The 23,054-nt window shown below is 41.5% G+C and overlaps 4 protein-coding genes across 5 annotated transcripts; 3 read left to right on the forward strand and 1 right to left on the reverse strand.

The window, feature by feature from the left end:
• Positions 1 to 1,022: 1,022 nt before the first annotated feature.
• On the forward strand, positions 1,023 to 2,192 carry LOC115729524 (zinc finger protein 6). Its single transcript, XM_048274582.1, has one exon. The coding sequence runs from the start codon at positions 1,330 to 1,332 to the stop codon at positions 2,008 to 2,010; it is 681 nt and encodes a 226-aa protein (XP_048130539.1). The 5' UTR covers positions 1,023 to 1,329; the 3' UTR covers positions 2,011 to 2,192.
• Positions 2,193 to 6,040: 3,848 nt separating this feature from the next.
• Positions 6,041 to 10,052, forward strand: LOC115729523 (chloroplastic group IIB intron splicing facilitator CRS2-B, chloroplastic-like). The gene is made up of 9 exons (XM_030660124.2): positions 6,041 to 6,152; positions 6,456 to 6,668; positions 6,765 to 6,849; positions 6,977 to 7,044; positions 8,068 to 8,118; positions 8,215 to 8,288; positions 9,382 to 9,440; positions 9,517 to 9,593; positions 9,814 to 10,052. The coding sequence occupies exons 1-9, from the start codon at positions 6,048 to 6,050 to the stop codon at positions 9,928 to 9,930; spliced, it is 849 nt and encodes a 282-aa protein (XP_030515984.1). The 5' UTR covers positions 6,041 to 6,047; the 3' UTR covers positions 9,931 to 10,052.
• Positions 10,053 to 11,338: 1,286 nt separating this feature from the next.
• LOC115729522 (probable serine/threonine-protein kinase irlA) lies at positions 11,339 to 12,670 on the reverse strand. 2 transcript variants are annotated; one of them, XM_030660121.2, is made up of 2 exons: positions 11,629 to 12,670; positions 11,339 to 11,544 (listed from the first exon to the last, which is right to left on the reverse strand). In XM_030660121.2, the coding sequence occupies exon 1, from the start codon at positions 12,431 to 12,433 to the stop codon at positions 11,633 to 11,635; it is 801 nt and encodes a 266-aa protein (XP_030515981.1). In that variant the 5' UTR covers positions 12,434 to 12,670; the 3' UTR covers positions 11,339 to 11,544; positions 11,629 to 11,632. The 2 variants fall into 2 exon arrangements, with proteins under 2 accessions (XP_030515981.1, XP_048130935.1); XM_048274978.1 differs by having other exon boundaries at positions 11,339 to 11,504; positions 11,616 to 12,670.
• Positions 12,671 to 14,892: 2,222 nt separating this feature from the next.
• On the forward strand, positions 14,893 to 18,991 carry LOC115729521. Its single transcript, XM_030660118.2, has 10 exons — positions 14,893 to 15,108; positions 15,988 to 16,083; positions 17,101 to 17,185; positions 17,534 to 17,655; positions 17,794 to 17,818; positions 17,903 to 17,986; positions 18,084 to 18,113; positions 18,201 to 18,306; positions 18,413 to 18,477; positions 18,686 to 18,991. Exons 1-9 carry the CDS (start codon positions 15,019 to 15,021, stop codon positions 18,474 to 18,476), a joined length of 702 nt encoding a protein of 233 aa, XP_030515978.1. The 5' UTR covers positions 14,893 to 15,018; the 3' UTR covers position 18,477; positions 18,686 to 18,991.
• The last annotated feature ends 4,063 nt before the right edge of the window (positions 18,992 to 23,054 follow it).

The raw sequence follows: 23,054 nt of genomic DNA on the forward strand, positions 1-23,054 counted from the left end.
TACGGACCGCATGGACAGCATATGGAAGTGGCGTGTAAGGGGAGACTTGAGCTATGGCAACATGGAAGCCTCTAATCCATAGTAGTTAGCAAGATTCGAAGAGATTTTCCCTGTATAAAACAAAACCTAAGAACCCGTCGTCAATCACGCAAAGCATGCAAATGGACAAATTAAGCACCCATCATTGTGGACCAAAACATCATGTAAACCCCACTTACTTGACAAAGATGGCCTTGTTTAGTCTTTCTTTTCTTGAACTAACATGTTTCGGTAATAATTGCCCATGTTGTGTCGTGGAAGTATCTCTCCAAAACCTCTTGCCTACCTACGAAGTCCACATGATCAAGAGAACTTGGGCAGATGAGAGGTCGTTTAGAAAGACACAGCTTCGCATTAACTTCATGCCCATGCTTAAAAAAAAAATAGGAAAAAAAATTGTCCAACAAGTCCTAAACCTATTGCATTTTTGCCAATTCAATCCCAAATGTTTTTCGCGTTTTAGTCATGTATGATCGGAATTCGCACAACCATGCAGCATAGGTTGATCTTCATGGTTCAGGCCCTTTCTTATGTTATACCCTCCCTCCATCTCCATACATGCTCGCGCCCGTATAACTATACGGCGCGACTGTTTGCTCGTGATAAGGGAAGTTGAGTGGTCGCCAGGCATCATCAAAGAGGGTCCCAAGTTGAGTTCCCGCCGTATTTTCGCTAAGTAAACCTTTTCCCCCTGATATCTAATTAGAAACAAACTGGCCAATGAGGAACGCTAATCTCAGCAAACTTGTGGCAATCAGGTCAACGGATGGGTTTCGCTTTGTTAAGAGTGCCATTCGGTGCAAAACTACATTCGAACCTACTACACTACCTTTTCCCTATTCAATAATATATGATGTAATGCAAATTTGAAAAAAAAAATATTTACCTAATGGTACTCGTACGACCACGATATATCTAATACATCCCCTCGTGTTTCTCCCTTCTTTAGGGTGCCTGACGAGCAAAACGTCTAGGGTTTCTTGCTTGATAACCCCATAAACTTGAAGTGTTCTTCTGACGGCTCATCAACGAGTTTTCTTGCACTGTGTCATCTTCCCCAATAGCAAGACTTGCTTTCTTCGTAACCAACCTTCTCTCTCTCTCTCTCTCTCTCTTTTCTTGTCTTCCTCAATCATCAGTTTCTTGCAACTGTAACACACCGGCGTAACATATCGCGTCTTTATATATTCTTACACATTCAACCACTGGGATCATGTAGCTACTTAGTCTTTCCCCGTTGTCATGCTCCTTTGTCTCACACTGTTCTTCTGAACTCTCTCTCTCTCTCTGATGGCGGACATAGACTGTTCTCCCCAAACCAAGCCATTTGCTGCTAACATCAGTAGCAATGGTATCACACCGCTGAAGCTCTTCGGCATCAACATATCATCATCACCGCCGCTGGCAGACAGAGCGAAAGAGAAGGTTCTTGGGGATGATTCGAATTCGAATTCGACAAAGTCTTCGTCATCCGGGTCGCCAGAATCCGACGGCCGGAAGTTCGAGTGCCAGTACTGCTGCCGTGAGTTCGCCAACTCGCAGGCCTTGGGCGGCCACCAGAACGCGCACAAGAAGGAGCGCCAGCTCCTGAAGCGCGCCCAGATGCGAGTCGCCGCCGCCGAGGGCCGGAAGCTGCACAACCCGTTCATGTCCACCTTCACCCCGCCGCACCACCTCCTGGCCCCGCCCCTGTCGCCGGCAGGGACCCCTCCGTGGCTGATCCTTCCGCGCACCGGCCACGCGTCTTCGTTCCAAGTTGCCAACGGCGTTGGCTTGTATTTCGCTGGAGCGTCGCCTCGCGTCCCCGGGAGGCACGTGAGTGGAGGCAGCATTGGCGAGACAGCCACAACTGCGACCAGGTCGCTTTTGCTTGATGAAGTGAGAGCTCATGGTAATCGCTCTTCCTCTCAGATCGAAAAGAAGGGTCTAGGGTTGGATCTGCATTTGAGTCTTGGACCAGCTGCTACGTAACTTGTGATCTCATTTGGTAATTGTTAAGTCGGTCCATTTAGTACCAACAAAATGTGGAGTTAGAGCGTTGGAACATGTAAAATCTGCGAAGTTTTTTCTTGTGTGCTCAAATATCCTCTCTATCAAGCGAGAAAATTGTCATGTACAATGAGTGAAAACTATACGGATCTTGAACTTTGATTCTTTCCCAACTTATGCAGCCCTAAAGCAAAAGTTGACTGAGGAACTTCCCACATATATAGGAAATGCATCGATTATGTTTGGTTGTGTCACATTAACTTTTTCCACTTAATACACTTTAAATTCGAGGGTGGTAATGATTAGCAGGCTCAAACTCAAAGGTTAAAATGTGATGGGAAAGTCACTTATCGTTCATACATCTCAAGAAATACTTTAATCCAGTAGAGCCTATATTGCTCACAAAGACAAGAAAAAGATCACTCGTGTAATCATCAACTCTAATCGTGACAGATGCTGTTGAAATACATATGATTTGAGATGTCGCGTCTGAATATGTTTAATCAAAATGACAGTTATTTATGCCTCAATTAGCAAGATAAATTTGAGCCACCATAATGATCACAGCTGTCAAAATTTGTGTCGAATGGGGTTTGTGACATCCACAATAGCCGCTCTAGTCAGTGGACCCGTCAATGCACCGCCATCCCCAACTAAGGACATGGAGGAAAATCGTGGAGTTAAGAAGAAACGGTGAATAAACAAAATTAATTGACCCTCTACTTGCCCCGGCGAATTCCAGCTGTGAGCACGCACGGCCATTGTCAAGCCCCCACCAGTTATCACTAATAGATAGGTCGCATCGAGTTTGGGCCCGATCGAAAATGATTCGACCTAAATCTTCAACCTAAATTAACACATTTATGTTCAATGCAAATTTAATGATTCATACCCAATCCAAATTGTACTTGACCAAACTTGGACCAACTTACAAGTTAGTGAGAGAGCTTGGGGTTCCGATTATAGACATGGGCAGGAAGGTGGTGGCGAAAATTTGGGTCTCTTTGGAAGTGCAATTTGTAATGACAGTATGAAGTTGCGAGTCAGAGGTTGAAGAAAACCTAACGGTAGGCGAAGTAGAACAAACGAATGGAGAAGTTCGTATTTCGTGAAATCAAATAGGGAGAGAGAAGAAACTGGCGAAGAAGGACCGAAGTATGCTGAGTTTGAGCTATTTATCAAATGGGTTAAAAGTGAGTTTCTAATAGACTTGCTAAAGCCCATTTATTTTGGGCTTTTAACTTTAAAACTCGTTATGAAACTTTAAATTTGAAATGGCTCATTTATGACCCATTTAGATAAATGCGGGGTTAAAATATGATTTATAACATGTGTCGACATCTTTAGTTGTCACCGTGCTCCTTTGAGGGTTATAATCGGATTAGTAGCCTTTGTCATCTTTACTTTCAAACTAAGCTATTTGGTACAACTTGACTGAAGCAGTCGCAATTGTGAAAAAAAGTGCCATAACGTTTGTTAGGTATTTGACAAACGCCTTACAGTTAGATCAGCTTTTAGGAAGTCGCAGACCAGCCTTAAGGTGATATTTTTGAAACATGTATGGACACACGTAAAAAGTTCGAATGAGTATAGTAAAAATCCTAAAATTTTTCGCGAAAGTACGATTGCATCCTAAAAATCACGTAAGAGAGAAAAAAAAATTAAAACCCACGTTAATATTCTCCGGACTCACACTATTGGTCTGATCATCATCCAGCGTCGACATGCATGTCAATCGAAAGACTTAAGCAGTGACACGGTAAGCAAACTGAAATTTGCAAGCTACATGAGACGAGCGCGCCTTTCCCCTAGATCTAGCTAGAGGCAACCATCAACAATGCCTCGGTGGCCTTCGCCAATCCTTTTCGAAAGGAAAAAAAAAATATTTTTAATCTATTTTTAGTACAGTTTGAGAAAGAAAATAATAATAAAAAATATAATGTAGGAGAAAGAATATAATAAAAGTGTAGGTAGAGAAGTGGCGGCCTACTAATACCCAAATAAACCTTCAAATTTAGGTTTTATGTCAATTTCACTCAAAACCTTTTTTGTCTTCTTAAAAATCTCTGACTTTTACTTTTGTGCCAAATTTACCGCTGCTAACTTTTCATCTAAAATGGCTGTCAATGAGCCCATGTGGCATTTCCACATCATTTATAAAATGTATCTTAGCAAGCTGACATAGACAAGTCCATCACAAAACTACTTCTTCCGGAAACGAGCAATTAGGGTTTGGCTTATCAATTGCTTATTCTTCTTCATATTGTCTCATCTCCGTTCCACTCGCTCACTCCGATCTTCTATTGCGCTCACTCCTCCATCTCTTGTGCTCCTAGGCTCGAGATGCCCAGAGTACTCTTATCTCTCGCGCTTGGAGTCATCCATCTCTCTCATTTCTCGCGCTCGGAGCCCTCCATCTCTGGTGTTCGGAGTCCTCCATCTCTCATGCTTCTCGCGCTCGGAGCCCTTCATCTCTCGCGCTCAATACTCTCCATCTCTCGCGTTTCTCGCGCTCGGATGCGAGCTCTTCATCTCTCGCGCTCCTTGGCTCGAGACGCTCGAACATCTCGCGCCGGAGTAGTCTTCATTCTCATGCTTGACTGTTAGGTCTGATTATGTCTGATTACATTTTCTTTCTCTATTGATTTTTAGTTTCCATGAACTCCATTTTATAAATTTACCTTTGCAGGTCAACTGTAGTTTTGCTCTTAGTTTGGTCGTTGAAAATTGAAGTATTATTAGGTTGAGTCAAAAGCAATGGTGAGTTTATTCAATTTTTAGCTTTATGTTCGAATATTGTTTCCACTTTCCAATTAATCATTGTGTTTTTTAACAGAATGAAAGAGACGGTGACAATATATAGTTCATTGGAATGGAGTGATGAAGAGCTAAGAGTATCAGATGAAGACATGGGTTTTGCTATTGAATCTCTAAGTGGCCCTGACAGTGATAATTTTGAAGAAACCATTGCCATGACACGGCAAGTGATTAACAGATATGATTGTTTGTGTGACCATGACAAGAAAATGTTTAATCTAGGCATGAGATTTGAATCTCATGAACAGTTCAAGAAAGCTGTGAAAAAATATGCAGTAATTAATGGATTTGACATTTCTTGGCAAAAGAGTGAAGAGAAAATAATGATAGCAAAGTGTGTAGAAGGATGTGGTTGGAGACAATTTTCTGTTAATAACAAATCCAAAATCAGAGACAATTTTCTCACATACCTCAACTAGTTCTCGTCCTCAAGAGTGAATAAACCAAGAGTAATCTCAAACGATCTAAGCATCAGACGAAGTCATCCAGGTCGTACAAGAGTATCACCAAATTTGATTAATAGCACAGGCAGATTGACTAAGTCACAAAGGCAATTCATCTCGGCAAAAGACAATGCAGAGCGAGAACAATTTATACAAGAACAAAGGTAGATAATCGAACGGGTTCAGTCTCTAATTAACAAATTTCAGAATTTCTCGTTGACAAGCGAGGAATGTCCGTGTCTCGACCACGAGCTCTTCGAGTGCATGAGATGGAGGACTCCAAGCGCAAGAGATGGAGGAGTGAGCACCATGGAAGATCCGAGTGAGATGCAAGGGAGACGAGACGAGACAAGACAATACGAACAAGAGTGAACAATTGAGAAGCCAAATTGCTCATTCCAGAGGACGTTCTTTTTTGTAGAGCATTTGTCCACATCAGCTTGCTGAGATGAATTGAATTAATGACGTGGAAATGCCACGTAGGCTCATTAACGGTCATTTTCGATGACGATGGTATATTTGGCACAAAAGCAAAAGTTAGAAATGTTTTAGGAGATAAAAAAATTTTGGGTAAAATTGATACAAAATCTGAAGATGAAGGTTATTTTGGATATTGAGACAGCACATGTGGTAGGCACTTTTTTCGAAATAAAATTGACTATTTGGTCCGAATTCAGGCCTAACAATAAGATTTTTTTTTTTTTTGTCTGCCAAAATATTTGGCTAAAACAAAAAACCTCCAAAATATCTTCAGTGTGCATGAAACAACGAGCCAGAGCAAAGCCTCGAGCAGCTTCGCCTCCTCTCGGCGAGTCATCAGCTTACCGCATCTTCCCTCGAAGCCCTTTTCTCAGTAATTCAACCGTAAATTCTTAATCCACTATACTGATCATTAGCTTTCGGGCAAAACCCTCTTGATTTCTTGATTTTTCTGTTTGAAAGTTCTTGTTTTTCTGCCTCTCGGGCTCTGCTCACCGAAGCCTTCTTGCTATCTTGGTTTTCGGCTCATGACATTCCCTGGATTTACTCGTTTAAATTCTGCAAACCCGTGTTGTGTATAATTGTAACCATGGAACCAATGGATGTCGCATTTGCTTCTGCTGGGTTGCTGCGGAACTGTTGTTGTGACCGGGATAAATGAAGTGCATCCGGGTTGTGCATATGCAGGTCATGTTGCATTCAGGTTCGGTCCCTAGAACCAGCACATGTCCTCCAAGTCTTCAACGTCCTGGGTTTCGCTCGCAACATGCGGCTGCAGCGACGCTTCGCGTCTCTGCTTCGTTGCCAGATAGTGACAAGAGATTCAAAGTGGAATTTACTCCTTGGTTGATTGTTGGATTGGGAAATCCTGGGAATAAGTACCATGGCACAAGGCATAATGTAATTGATGACATAGCTTTTTTTATGCGTAAAGTGATTGACGGTGCTTGCTTTCGTCGATTCTTACTTCTATCTATGTGTCTGTCTGTTTGTTAGGTTGGTTTCGAGATGATTGAGCGCATATCGCAAGCGGAGGGCATATTGTTAAACACAATTCAGTCGAAAGCCTTGATTGGAATAGGTAGTTGATTCATCTGTTTTTCCAATGTCCTTCTTGATACTTTGACATTTACCTGCTGAAGCATGATTAGGACTTTAAAATTGTCCCCCAGATTGATCAATTGGACGTCCTTTGATCATCAGTGCAGGTTGTATTGGAGAGGTGCCATTAGTGTTGGCAAAGCCTCAAGCATACATGAACTTCAGCGGAGAATCTGTTAGTTCCCATCCTACGTTGCTTATATTTATCTTGCTCCTTTTTTTCAGCTGCCATATTTTCTGGCATAATGGTGCCATAATAGATGCTGCATTCTTTTCGTATAATCTATATGTTTTACATGGTTTCTAGGCATTTGAACTTTTTGGCTTCTTAGTTTCAGAGCTCATACGGTTTTATAAGTATAACCGCTAACTTAACCCCACATTGTGATTTTTGAATGGAAACTCTTAAGTTTCAGCCATATATTTGCTAACAGTTCGATGGTTTCAACCATGTAAAGACTTCATTATCATCCTTTTTGCTTTTCTTCGAGGGTTCTGACTTGAAAATTGGCCTGGAGTAACAGACTAAGATCAGTGGGCAGCCATATTTGCTTTTGAGTTGCATGTCTTCTCATGCAGAACGAAATTCTCTTTTATTCAGCAGAGAAGAAAATTTAAAAACAAAGGATAGTTGATTTCAATGTTTTATCAAGAAGGATAAGTTTCAATGTGACCATCTTCTTGTGAGTCATAAGAGTTCCTTATTATCAATTTCTTGGATATTGACAGCTGACTAGAAAGCTTTTCAGGAAAATTTTGATCAGCCATCCAGCTTCTTCTTCACAGCTTTGATATGCAAAATGAAAATAAAAAGTTGATTGTATGAGCTAAGCATTTCTCTTTGAAGCAATAATGAGCTGGGAGTGTGTCCTTTGTGTCAAAGAGGACTAGTTCAGGGTAGTTGATAAGTAATCTGCACCATCTGGCTGATGTCTTTTTTTCTATTTAACTGAAACTTTCCTGTGTGGTGGTTGATTGGAGTTGCATTATATGCAAGTAAGGTGTAATGCCTCCTATTTTTGGGTCTTTAGGGCCTTCTCTTTCTTCTCCATTGCTTTATCTTGATATAGCTTGATTTTTTACCATCTTCAGCTTATTCCATTTCTTCTGTTAAACTGTGGACCTAGGGCTTATTTCATCTTTAGTTACGAAAGACTGGGAGTTCCTATTTTCAATGTTTTCTCTCCTTTTCATTCAGGTTGCACCGCTTGCAGCATATTACCAGATTCCTCTCCGACATATTTTGTTGGTAATTATGTATACCTGTGCTATTTGTGGAAGGATCACTTAATATTACGCTCAACTTTTCCTCTTAATACTGTGTAAGTTTTATTTGTCTGTGCAGGTTTATGATGAGATGAGCTTACCAAATGGTGTTATGAGGCTACAACCCAAAGGAGGACATGGTCAGCACAGCGGGTATAGCTTCTTTGCTACTATTTTCCACCTCGTCTGCAGCTTTTCTCTTGAGCGTCAAAACTTAATTGATCCCTTGGTCTGTCACTCAAATTATGGCCTTTATTAGTCATAATTGCACTCAAATTATAGCCTTTATTAGTCATGGTTGCTAGGCAAGTAAAATTGATAGTAGGAAGGGAGAAGCTCCCTTTGAATCTTAATCAGTTTCATGCAATAAGCATGGATGAATGCACGGCCATTGCAGTACTTTGTATGGACAATGGGTATGATTTGGACATTTTCTGATACCTATGTTGACACTTCTCTACTGATGCTGGCTTGTTTTTTGCACTTTGGCATCATTTACTTGCTCGAGAAATGAATGAGCACGTCGATGAAGCAAATTTTCGCCTCCATGGATCGTAAATGGCTAGTTGCGACACCTGTAGCTGCCTTTTTATGCTTAATAACTAAACTAGGTACTTCTTTCTTGGAAATAAGAACTTATTTCATCTAATTGGATGGCATGATCCTTTAAATGGTGCTTGTACTTTGGATTAAAAGAAATGTCTAACTGCCGTTTGCGGGTAATTCAACAAAATTCGTCTCTGGAGATACTTCAAATAATTTCACTGTTTGGTCAAATAGAAAGGTTTTAAATGTGAGACACAAAAGACAAGTATTTGCACCCCATTGGAGAAACAATGAACACGCCACATTGACACAGGTTTTAGCGGAAGTGGGATAGCATGAAATGGATACAGGGGTGTGGTGTCTTGCTTACTTTATTTAGTCTGCTATTTGTTGGCGGAAGTAGGAGTGAATGATTTTAATCTATAGTTGGACAAGGCTATGTTAGATTGCTTATGTGTTTTCCTTATGCGGAATTAACTATTAATTTTCTTGAATACCTGGTGTATTTCAATTCCATATGACCTTAGAGCTCTTGTATATATACCTTTGTTGGAACCAAAGGAACTCAACAGTTCATCATAGTTGTATTTTACATGATGCAAATATTCAATCAGATTTAGAGGCATATCCCTCTGCTATAGTGTTTGTTAGTTCTACAAAATTGCAAGCATATTATCATGGTGCTTCTATCTTGTGCCAGGCTGAAGAGTGCGATGGCTCATTTGGATGGTTGCAGAGAATTTCCTCGGCTCTCAATTGGTTGGTTCCTTGAGATCGTTTTTGGTGCCCCTTGTAGTTCATGTAGAGTAATAATTGCCACCCATTATACTTGCAGGTATTGGGAATCCACCAGGAACTATGGATGTGAAAGCTTTCCTTTTGCAAAAGTTCAGCTCAGTGGAACGTGAACAGGTAAATCTCTGTTATAATACTCTGCAAGTTCATACCCATCTTGCTGCCAACAATAAGTACAGTTTTGTCTTGGTAAAAATGTCTACACAGATACCTATGTACTAAAAGCCAATGTAGTTTGTTCTTCTTTTCAGGGTTAAGACTCATGTTCTCAAAAAAATAGATTGTTAAAGATTAGTCACAGGGTAGAAATAATTCTGCTGAAAATTGGTTCATACAGATTGATGAGGCATTGGATCAAGGAGTTCACGCTGTGAGGGCATTAGTGCTCAAAGGCTTTAGCCAGCGTATAAGCAGATTTAATACGGGGCAGAAGTATAAGTATCACAAAGTTTGATATTAGTTATTGAATCATATTGTATTTCTCCCTTATGTCTGGTTAACAAGAACGAAACACTTGCAAAGCCTTGATTATGCTAAGTACAGTCATACGAATTATCTAGCGCTAGTCATGCAACCTAAAATCCCTTGCTAAATTTTGTCTGCGTGTCCTACTGACCCATCTTGGAATTTTACCAGTGTAATTAGATGAAATGCGCTAGCTTAAAGTTTTTGACATCATGGTAACTAACAAGGAATCCTCCTTAACATTGATCGACAGATGTTTCGATCCAATTGCTTCTTTAGCTTGGCAATCTATTTGGTCACAGGTTGCTGGGTTTCTCGTTCCATCTGAACATATTTAGCCAATAAGTAGTGAGATTGCGGAATTACGTGCAAAAACACTACACGAAAAGCTTTGATGAGTACGAAGGTCGGAGAGTATTATTCAAGTTGATGCCTTTGAGGCAAAAACATGAGTTTACGTCTAGGATAGACATCCAACTACCTTCCCAAGCTCGAAGAACGGTTGTTCGAGGCACTCTGTTTTGTTTCAATTTGTCAGGTAAAATAGTCCTGGTGCATCCAACCACCCTGCCATTAGAATGGAGTGCAAAAATGGGTGATCATGCAATGGCTATCTCCAAGGAAAATCCGAGGAAGTGTCCTAAATTTTTCTGGCATGCGGATTTCACTAAAACAGCTACTTTAGGTTCAGTCTCTTTCTCAGCCAAGAGAACCAGAAGAACATGGAAGGCCATGTGTGAGGAGAGACCAAAAGAGGAACAGCATGGGGACAAGCAGAGAAAGCCATCCTTATCTGTCAATTTGTCCTCCAAATAAAGCATGTGGCTTCAAGCCTTTCAATAATGGCTCCACTGGCCCCTCCACTCAATAATCCAACCCTTTTTAGTCCTCCTATCTTCTCATTGGAACTTTTGGGATCTCCCCATCAATTGACCCTTCAAGAAGCAAAGAAAGTTAAAAAAAAAAAAAAAAAGGGAAATGAAATGAAATTTACCCCAACCCGAGTTTCCCCATCAATTTTAGATGTGTAATGCTAAGTAGTAATCTTCAGTCAAAGTAAATTTGAGAGCCAAGTTCATCATCCTCTCCGGTCGAGTCTTATTTATTGCGTATAAATGGGGCGGTTCACATGTATCGTGGGGACTGATCAAACCAAAGATTTAAACAATCCATGTTAGGGAAAGACAATTTGTGATCCTGGTCATCCTGATTACAGGCTTAAATCCAAAGTCGCCATAGTTAAATGACTTTTTCAATATTGTTCGGGGCGGGCCGAGTCGGGTTTTCTATCATTTTAGGTTATTTAGGTACCCTAGCTAAACAATCTTATATTGCATGCTCATACATAGAACAGATGGCACAAATTTCACAATGAACCAAAGAAAAACAGCAAGAACTGTCCATGAAGATTGAACCCGTCCATTCCTCAATAATTTGAGCACACATTACAAGTTACAAACAGCTCGTCCAGGAAAAGCGAATACGAAGCAGGGGAAAAAGGGACACAGTCAGAAGTCCAGAATACAACAAATGATGACCAAGCTCCTAGTCCATCCAATGCAGCACACAGCGCAAACATATATTGGCTGAAACTACCAAAAGACTTGAAAAAAAAAATTTGCAACTTCAAAATATATTAGACCCACTCGTTCTACGAATGATGTAAAAGAATACCGTACCGCTAAACCTAATCACTTCCTGAACTTGCTCTTATCCTTCCCACCGAGGAACATGGAGCTCAAACCGAACAGATTCCCTGAAGGCACATGCAAAACCGGATTGACCCGGAAACCGCCGTTGTTGTTGTTGTTGTTGTTGATGTTCCCATGAAAGCCATTACTGCTCTTCCTCAGCGGAGGTTTCTGATAACTCGATGACGATGGAGACGGCGAAGAAGCTTGAAATGGCTTGATTGGAAAGCCTTGCTTGATAGGAGAACAAGTTTGCTTCTGGTAATGAAGATGCTGGTGGTGGCTCTCCTTGCTGTTGTTGCCGTTCAATGGCGACCCGGTCGAGTTGCTCCGCGACAAGAGTGGCAAAGGACACAAACTCCTTCCATACCCGCTTCCGCAAGAACTCAAGTTCAAGCTCCTGCTCCGCTTGAACTTCCAAAACGACTTGGAATTGTTGCCGCTCTGTTGCTTCTCCTCGCTCTTCAAGCTCTGCTTCTCGGAGTCCTCGGAATGACCCTCTCGTTTCAGAGGCTGGTTCCGGGAAGCATGTTTCTTGATTTGGGTGGTGGGGACGATCTTGCCATCGGAGAAGAGCTCGTCAGCGGAGGAAGGCTCGTGGCAGCCGAAGACGTCGAGGTTGTTGGAGAAGTTGAAGTCGAAGCTGGGGCTGCTCAGATGGGTGGGGCCTCCGGCTGAGTCCGAGCGGAAATGATGGCGTTGCTGGTCTAGAGGGACGACGGCTTCGGAGAGGCGTAGGTCGTGGGAGAAGGAGATTCTGGGGCTGGCGCTTGGGTTCTCGGACAAGAGCTCCATCGACATAGTTTTCTTGCTGGTGGGAAACTTCAAGAAACTCACGTCGGACCGAGACACGAACGAGACGAAATGGGAAGAGAATGAGCAGAGTGAGATGAGACAGCGACGGAGAGAAGGGAATGTAGGGTTCTGGGAAAGTGATTTGACCCAGAGAGAGAGAGAGAGCGCTTTACCTTGAGCTTGTTCGTAGCTCAAAGAAATGAAGAAAGAGAGAAGTCTTCTCTTCAATGGAGGGGGATTGAGCAAAGTGGGGAGAGAGAGAGAGAGAGAGAGAGAGAGACGTGTGGAGAGATTTGAGCATGCAAAAGCGGGCATTGCAGAGCTGGAAATGGTGGGGTAGTTTAAGGAAGGAGCAAGTCGGGCATTGCTGGATATTCGCAAAAGGGCATTATTGTCCATTAAAAGATTGAGATTCAGGACATGGAACTGAACCACTGCCCTGTCAAACCAAAGTCAAATCATCAATTTACGCACTGCAGTTGATCCATCCCAACTGCACAACTTGTTTATGTTCCCATCTTGAAACTAACCTTTCAATAAGCAAGTAACCAAGTCAGGGCGACGACTCCAAGTAACTTTCCTAGGCTATGTTCGTTTTGTGAGGAATTAATATTTCTGAAAAATATAAGTTAATTTTCAAAATAATTATTACAATTCTGAAAAAGAATAAGAAATTATTTTCCCTTGCTTGACAAGGAAATTTTTGTTTTTATTTTTTCCCAAGGAGACATGCATTATTGGGACATTAGTAACTTGGGCACGGGCAAACAAAGAATCGAGCCTAGCCTCGATGGACCTTGACCCAAGCACTGGGGACCCAATCTCGGGCACAAGCACGAGCACTCGTCCTAGGTCCATAGAAGAAGGGCTCACGTCAACATCGAGTCCACGCTAGGTCCATGGAGGCTGAGTTCGGGTTCACAGAGGCTAGGCTCGGGACCCACGTGTCCATGCCCAACTCCCCAATACTCGGGCCTAGGTCCAACGAGGCCGAGCTCGAGACCTCGATGCTCGTGCCCGATTCCCGGGCGCCCATACTCAAGTCCATTGATGACGGGCACGAGTTTGTGCCAATGCCCCAATTTCTTAGCACGAGCACCGGGGCACCGAGCCTACCTTGATGGACTCGACACTAGCACTAGGTGATTACAAATACGAGCGTCATGGATCTAGGCACGGCGGCTGGGTTCTTGGGCCCGACCTCTATGGATGCAAGTGTTGCCTCGATGGACCGGGGTCTGGACACCGTGGAGCCGGGCACAAGCATCGGTGTCTCGAGTTTAGCCTCTGCAGACATGGGCATGGGCAGCAAGGAGTTGGGCATGAGTACTAGGGTCTCAAGCCTAGCCTTTGCGAGCCCAAGTTCAAGCGCCGAGAAATTAGGCATGGATACTAGGGTACTAAGCCCAGCCATTGTGGATCCCAACCCCGACCTTTGTAGAACCTAGACTTGGTGTTGGGGACTCGAGCACGAGCACCAGCATCCTAGGCTCGACCTCTATAGACCTAGGCATCGGGGTCCTTGGCTTGGCTTTTGTGGACCCGGGGCGAAGCATATGTGGATCCAAGTACAGGCACCGGGGTCTCGAGTCCGGCCCTGGTGGACCTAACCCCAACCTCTAAACTCTGGCTTAGTCACCCAAAACTCGGGAGCAGGCATTAGGGTTGTCATATCTCTAGTTCATATTGAAGCTTCACAATTTTTTCGCAATTTTTTGGTTACAACAAAGTTGCACAAAAATGGTGAGAGAATCGAAACTCATTTTTCTTGTAGCTCTACATTGACTTTGAAGCTTCATGAAAGTGACGAGAGAGTTAAAATACTATAGTTTTCGGAACACTATAGTTTTAGGAATTGCGAAGGTGAATGATCATGTTTTCTCTTTTGTTACGTTTGACATTCGTTGGCTAATTCACCTTGTCATTGTTGCTGTAATCCATTAACGTTTCTTTTCATAGTCAAACCTATTGCTCCGGAATGACGCAATGAGCTCATTTGTTGTCTTAGATGGATTGAATTATGAAGGTCATCTCCGTTTATGCATTTGTGATTTCTTTAGCAGTGACATGAGAGATTCTTACCATCTTCGTTTGTGCATTTTCTAATTCATTTCATTAATATGTCGTTCATACCAAATAGTGGACGGGATATGATATGTAAATATTCAACTTTATTCACTAAATAGTCGATAGAATATAATAAGATTTTCGGATTTCATATCGTATCATATTTAGTCATACTTGACTAAAATCCAGATCACAAAGGCAACCTTGGAACCGAAAAGTGCCACGAGAAGGGAAGAGCATTGGACAGACGAAGGTCCTTCCCCGGTCAAATCGGGCCAATCAGGCTCGACGACGGCTTCTTTTCCTTTCCCACTGGGAAAAAATTACACCTTTACACGTACACGCAATTGGTCGGTTGACTTTTCAACGGTGTTCAGGAAGACCCCAACGCCAACTCCACGCCGTCGCCAACTTCCCCTTCCTACAGTTGGTTTCTTTACCAGCAGATTCAATTGAACCCGCAAAAGCCGAGGAAAGACAAGTAAGCTCGAGCTCCTGTTTGAAGGCATTAGCGGCGGAGAACAATGCCCAATTGGGAGCTCAAGAATTGTTGCCAGCATGACCAGGTCGTGTTTCTGGTCTGCGTGGGAGTCTACACCGTCGTCATCCTGTTGGTACGCCCAGCTTTCTTTTCTCTTTCATGTGTTGGTTGTCTACCCGGGTTTGGTTCTTGAACGAGTAATCGAGAAACAGAGGGAAAACAAAAGGATAGACTGGCTTTGTTGCTGGGGACTCGTTGTGAGTGCTGAGAAAGTGGAACTCTGAGTTGACTAGATGATAATGTTGGGTTGGAAGATTTTTGGGTTATCTGTTTCTGTCCTTTAACATTTTTGGAGTATAATTCTACAGTAAAACATGCCTTGTTCATTTGGTCTGACTCTATCTCGGTACCCTTTCACAACGTCTATCAGTTGACCTGGCCCGAAATGAGTCATGTCTGAAGCACATTGAGCATGGATTGAACGAATTGTCTAAAGAGATTGTCTAGCGTTACTGCTTGATCACAAAAAGAAGTGGATCTCTCAGGAGAAGTTAGTGTTAAACAACTTTTGCAACAATGATGAACATATTCTTTGGGGATCACTCAAATCCAGCAGGGAAAAGATCACTATTCACAAGGAGTAGATGTGAGACAGGGGATGATCATCCTGGATGAAGTACAATTTCCCGTAAAATTGATCGGGTATACTGCAACGGTGTTTAAGTGATATTTATATTTCAACTAACTTCCTCAAATTATGTGAATGTGCACACATGTACCGTTACTTTCCGAGAAAAAGTGTTAAGCTCTGTTTCTTTCCTGTTAAAGGATAACTAAGATTTGGCAATCGATCCATTTTACATGCAAAGCTAGTCTTGGTATCTGGTTGATTAATCCACATCATGTTTTGCCAGTAATTGGCCGTTTGTTTGAGACATAATGATACGATTGTCCGGGTCTTTCCATTAATTACTTTACTCTCACTTTATGACCTTGATTTTAATGGAGACAGCTGTGGCGAACGTTCCTGTTGACACCTTTTAAGCTCATCACGGTGTTTCTCCATGAAGCAAGTCATGCAATTGCTTGTAAACTCACATGTGGTCATGTAAGAATCCTCTCCCGTAGTTAATTTTCTTCATAATAGGTTGCCTCGATATGTCTGTGGACTATAAGTGAATGGACAACCCAGAATTGTCTTAATGTCTAACCATTATGAAGATAATGTGTTGTGTCGGATTAGATTTGGCTCATGTACAGTATGATTGTAATACCTTCCAACTTGAGGTCTGATGTGGTCTTCTCAGAAATAGTGCTCTTAGCTAAACAACATAACTAGCTATTTCATGATTTTGAACATTTGATACTAGGTAGAAGCATTAGAGATGTAGTCGCTTGAATGATGCTTGTTATTCCTAAAAGTCTTGTTATTTTGAATGGATTTGGTCTTCTAGATTTGGCAAATCAATGACCAGCTTAGAAGTTGACTCAGTAGAAGTTCATTTTGCAAGCCACATGTAAGAAGACTGCACTTGTTCTGGCCCTTGCTGCAGCATAAAAGAATTGTTTTCCTATTAATCTGCAGCATCTCTAATGACTCGCTCACCTCCTTTAATTCTCCAAAGGTCATGACACAGAAGACTTGTATCGTTATGAAAAATTAGAACCCAAATAAAATCTGCTTTTCTAATGGATGCCATTGATGTAGAATTTTTCTTTATGTATAATATTGCATATTGCAGTAGCTTATCGTTGACGACGCGGTGCTGGATAAAGAAGATTCCATTCGTCATGCCACATTTTGTTTATTGCAATCCTGAATTGGATAGCCATAGAAAAGGAAACTAAAACTATTTGGCTATTTATCCGATAGCCCCTAAGTAAAAGATCTTACTAAGAAAACTGGCTTTGGATTTGGTCTGTTCAGTCCGTTCTTGGTTTTGAGCAATTAGTACTTAGTGTTTCCATGCTAGAGGTTTTTCCTTTCTTTTCTTTCCATTTGGTTGGAATCATGCTTAGAATTATGAGGATAGGGAAAAGAAAATTGTAATTATCCGGATTACCTTAGTCCATGCTCATTCCATTTAACTAAATTGTAATCATATGTTGATTCTGTTTGATACAGGTGGTAGGAATGCAGGTTCATGCAAATGAGGGAGGGGTAACACAAACACGTGGTGGCATATACGGGATAATCTTACCCGCAGGATGTAATGCACTATTCTTGCCGAAAGCTTTTCCTTTCTTTTCAAAATATATCCACAAAGCATGTGAATGACATAGCTAAGTCTGTGAGACATAAGAGTGGGCAGTTCACGCTTATATTTTATAATGTCTCAGACCATTTGGCTTTTAGTTGTAATGTAATATATTTTGAAAGCGATAGTTTCCAACTTGTAGCTTGTCACTGTTACTATTTCTTCACTTGTTCTGTTGCAAGTCCTGGCTATCCATTCACTTCTTTACTTTTGTATTATCTTTTTGGATCAAAAAAAGTATCTGATTAATTCTTATACTATTTGTTTGCTGAGTGGGATGTACAACTTTTGTTTCTCCAGATCTGGGTTCCTCATTCTGGGGAATGGCTTTAATAGTTGCTTCAACAAATCTTGTCACTGCAAGAATCGCTGCTGGTTGTTTTGCTCTAGCTCTATTTGTTGTGCTTTTTGTTGCCAAGAATGTAAGGCGATCACATACTCAAAAATAGTCTTACTGACATTTGCTGTACAAATGCAGATGTTAAGAGTTTTGGTTTATTAAATTTCAAAGTGTCTAACCAGCATTTATGCTCTCCTTCTTGCTTTCTATTATCTGGCAGTGGACTCTTCGGGGACTTTGTATCGGTGAGCACTCATGAACTCCCAGAGACTTTAGTATCTAGAGCCTTCTTGCTCGTATTGTGAGAACTTATTGTCTGAGCCTCGCAGGATTTATCATTTTTCTGGGTATAATTTGGCTTCTGCAAGAAACGACAAAAGTCCATGGTCTTCGATATGTCATTCTGTTTATTGGTAAATTGAATACTGCACCATGAGTTCTTCTCAAATACTGTTTTTGTCACCGATTGAGAAGCATAATGGGTTCTTTTTCCAATTTGATGGACTGCAGGTGTGATGAACAGCTTGTTTTCTGTTTATGGTATAGCTCGTTCCTCCTTTCTTGTCTAGTAGATAACTTACACTGATGTCATGATAGTCTCGCATCCAAAACTTTTTGATGATTCAGATATTTATGATGATCTGATATCTCGAAGAATCAACTCAAGCGATGCAGAGAAGTTTGCAGAAGTTTGCCCATGCCCTTGTAATGGCGTTGCATGGGGCTTCATATGGTGAGCACAACTTCTCAGCTCTACGTCAACATACGTTCATTGACACAATAAATTTCGAAAGATTATGCCGCTTTTTGCGTGCCTTATCATTATCCTTGTCGTGCAGGGGAATGATCTCATTCATCTTTCTTTGTGGATCTGTGTATCTTGGACTTGTCGTCTTATCTTAAGGTATCGCCTCAAACGACCCAACATAGCAGCTGATGGCTTCTTCACAGGCATAAAGATGTTTCTCTATCAGATTCCTTGAGTGTCATGGCTAAGATAGAGGATGCAAAAATATCATATGCCATTGAATCACCAAATGCTGGTAGCATTTTGAGCTATACGACTGATCATGTTTGACGTATATTGATCATTGTCATCTGCTTCTCTTCAGCTTTGTCGAGTTGCATTCGGTTCTTGTTGATACGGGGGAGAACTGGAAGATCAATTCTTTGTGTTTCATCTGAAACATGATTTTATTTCGTGTGGAGAATGTATTCGTCGATTCTTTGGACCCTTTATTTCTGGGGTGTATGTAGTAGATTCATCGAACATCCTAGTGATGTATCTTCGACCATTAAGCTAGGAAATCGTAGTTGAGGTATTGGATTGCAGCAGATTATTGCTAATTAAGCTCTGTGTGATGGTGAATAATCCATATCAACTCGTTGCTGCCCTAAGTAGTGGGCTACTTGCTGTCCAGGCAACTGCCTCTTGAGATGCCCGCATGCACCAAATGTCTAAGACCTCAGATATCGCTCAATTATTCATGTTGTATTCAATGGAATTTGAGAAGCCAATAAACTCGTAAGTATCGTGATTCAACAAGGGTGAGTTAACTCTAAAAACTCATCCTCGACTCTTCCCTACCTGGAGCTATAGTATGTTCCAAGTGCTATTTGTAGTATGTTCGAAGTGCTATTTACTTTGTTTGTTAGAGTCCGAGGAACTCTCTTTTTCTTTTAAGTGAGAGGTTGCTAACCAATTTCTAGGAGTTATAATTGACTGCATTGATCTAGATAGCGACACCACCCACAGAAAGAGTCCCCAGGATTTTCCTGTGGTTCGTTTATTTCTTATCCTAGGCAGGGCCACTAGGGCTTGGGTCTCTTTCTTGGGAGAGGCATCTAAGTACACGTATCTTTACCAATTAATCGATTTCTAAACCGCCTAGTGAAAATCCGAAACGCCATCTGGACTACACTACAAGAAAATGAACAATTGGCGACAAAAAATCAGTGACAATCAAATTCGATAGGTAAAAACACTTCTTGCCATCAAAACAAGTTTCCTCCTCTCCTTTCTTACTAGGACTGCGCTTGGCCATGCCCGTACAATCGCCACCCACCGTCGCCTCCTACGTCAACCTCCAACGTGAAGCGGCTCCACCGGTGATGGCTGAGGGAAGGATTTGTTCGAGTTTTTTTATTTCACAGCCATGAAATTGAAAACATTTGCAAATCTTCTGGGTGGCCGTGACCTGAATCTCTCCACCTACCATGTTTTTGCATATAGTTTGCATTTCTCATTTGCATTCAAAGTTAAACAGTATTATAGATATTGGTCCAAAGGTACTTGTATCTGCTAATACTAGTACTAGTACGTAGTTTACGTTGGTCGAAAACTTAATTAACCCAACTCGAGGTACACTTTTGTTCCATAAATCTGTTGTGTTTGCTTCCTTACTAGTGTACAATATGATTTAGCGAGATACGCAATGTTCGCACGACATGAAAGCTATTTGATCATTAGTCATTTGCGTGCTAATCAAATCAATACGTGTAAACCCTAGAATTTCGCTTAAGGATGGCTTGTGAAACTGGTGTTAGTCATGCTTGTTTTGGATAAGCACATCCGTACTCAATTATGCATACTGCTCTTGAATTGTCCTCGTTGGACTGTCTGGGAACACGGCGAAAATTTACATTGCCGCGCACGTAGTTTTATTCTTAAAGGTTTTCGGTTACATATTTCCTTTTGTTCATTGGGTACATACTAGACATGGAGTACGGTTGTCATTTAACAGCAACCCTGGTATGCCATTTTCAACTGATGAGTTGGAGAACTCAAGTGAAATGCTGTAAAAATTACTTAAAAATGAAAGAAGTGAGCCGACAATATAAAATCTTTTGAGATATTGAATGGGTCAGGACCACTACTCTTCAAGAAGGTAATCTTGTAAGTTAGATGATGATTGTACATTATCGTAGGCAAGGATAGGAGTTGCATGTCACTGCAAGATTGGTTTTTGTTCCGGAGTACATGAATTCGTTCATCGAGATTGCTAGAAATCACATAATTTATGCTACCGTTGGAGGAATTTTTATTGGCTAACTCTTTTGGAATGCAAAAAACATCTATCTGATCGGGAAATCGACAGATCTTACAAGTGCAGGACTCATCATGGTTGAAGGTATGTTTGTCACTATTGTAATCAGCATTGATTTACAATGGTGGGGAAAGCAGATAAATATAGCACGACTTGCATCAGACGTTATTTGGCCCAATAACAACATGAAGGGACATCTGATCAGCCCTTTGCTTTGGAAGGACCATCGATGATGCACCGTCGATGGGTGAAAATGACAAGAATAGCAATTCTCAGAGGTTGTCCCGGGATGCGCGAGTACGATAAACAACAGATAATCAGCCTGGGTGGAGAGGAAAGTATCAACTGTTTATGCAGGTCCTGCAGGATCAAGGAGATTGACATCCTTTTTTAAGAAACCTCAGCTTCCTGTGCATTTCATTCGGTAAGCATAACGTATTTTTCTCGGTATGATTCCCAAAAGTTGCAGAACTCTCTTTATCTGGTCTAGCCTTTTAATCTGATTTCTCATTTCTGAACCTCTTTGACCTTGCTAATCTACGTCTGTTGGTTTTATTGAAAGGGTATTGCGTACAAAACAGCAATAAATCTTTAAGGTTCTCGCTTGTAGCTTCATTAGGGCTGAAACTCAGCACGCGAGCACGCACTTGTCTGGACTGCATATCATGGGACTCAAATTGGTTAGCAATACGATGAAGGAAGAGTTTTTCCCGAAAGGACTTCTGGGTCAGTTCTTTATAATTGTTCTGAGGCGTCATTGTTTATCATGTAATGCATGAACTGATAGGAGAAACACGTGCATGAAGAATGAACATATTAAGTGCTGACCGACAGCAAGCTGAGTAGAGTCGATGCTTTCGATATGATCTAAGATATTATGAAGAAGGAGAACAGGAGTGCCAATTCGGCCTCACCTAATTTTTTTCATTTGATGACCCCAGAAACAATAAAATTGGCATTTAGACAACAGCCGGTGCTCTTGATTTACGAATCACCTGATATCCCTCAGATGATAACAAAGACTTTTAGTGACACCAATATGATCTATTGGAATAGACAAGTGTAAGCAGACCTTTTAGAGTTAGAAGTTAGGGGATGCACTATGTTAACATAATGAAAATGTCCAAGAACTAATGCGAGTAAAATGACATGGAAATAGAGGAAGCGAAAGAGACAACAAGTTATACCTGCTGATCCTTCAACAATTAGCTCTTGCCCGAATCCTCGACAGAAAAATTCTCTGTGGAGTTATTAAAAAGGAGAATGCACATGCAGAAATGCCAGTAGAATTGATGCCTAGCATACCTACTCATCAGCTCCAGAGAGCAGAGACTTTAGGGTTCAGCTGTTCTGTGTTCTTTCATCAACATGATCGACCAAACTCAATGGAATCCGATCCCTAAACACATGGAGTAAGCCTTCAATATCCCAGAGAGGCAACCAATATTGCAATAGGTTGGATGCAATATTGGAAGCCTCTGAGGGATACCGAGGACTTCGCCAATCTACTCGAGGGTTCCATTCTTCTTCAGAAACATGGTGTAAGCATTCAAGGTCCCTACAAAGGTTCCGACGTCTTCCAAACTATCTGTAGGGATATCGGAAGCCTTTGAGGGACATTGAAGACTTCGCCAGTTCACTTCACAGCTCTAAAGTCCTAGAAATCGATGTCTATATATAGAGATCTCCCCTTTGGCTGACAGCAAAATCAGATCGAATCTCAAGTCCGGGATCGCCATATCAGTTTTATTCTAATTCTCGGTTTTAGTCAGTGTTTCGCATATTTTCCTGTCCAGATAAGTTCAACATTTATCGAATGATTTAGTTTTAATATGAGCAAAGTGCGCGACTCCGCTGGCAGCGACAACATGTGCTTGACTTATGAGCTTGACATTCTCTTGAGGATAAAGACGGGCAAATCTTGGATGGACTGATTCTCCATCTGCAAAGGCCAAGCAAATTTCTTGATGTGATTCCACCTTTTCATGAGTACTATAATATTAATCTCAACAGAAGTCCACCCACCTCCTACAAATGTTTCCATTCACTAGCCCGTGGGAATCCATAGCATGATAATAGCCTTTTGCAAAAATTCTTATCTCTCATGTTTCATGAGGAATAAAGGGGTTCAATCCATATATGGATAAGGTTGCACACTTGGCTATTTGCTCAAATGCCAAAACAGGCATTCGGTATGGATACAGGAACTCGATACTCTCTCTCGAAACATACACGTTGAGGTTCCACACAGTTAGAGCAATGCTTGTTGCGATTCAAGAGCCATTATTTCGTTTCCTCAGGCACAGTCAGAGAGGTCAAGCGGTGGTATCGGTATTTTCATTGATCAGAAGAGACGAGGAGATGTGTGATAGGATACAGATCACTTGTCTAGAAACCTTTTGGGAGAATGAATAGATCCCATCACCACCACCTC

Source organism: Rhodamnia argentea, chromosome 2 (genome assembly GCF_020921035.1).
Source record: "Rhodamnia argentea isolate NSW1041297 chromosome 2, ASM2092103v1, whole genome shotgun sequence".
Classification (NCBI taxonomy): Eukaryota; Viridiplantae; Streptophyta; class Magnoliopsida; order Myrtales; family Myrtaceae; genus Rhodamnia; species Rhodamnia argentea.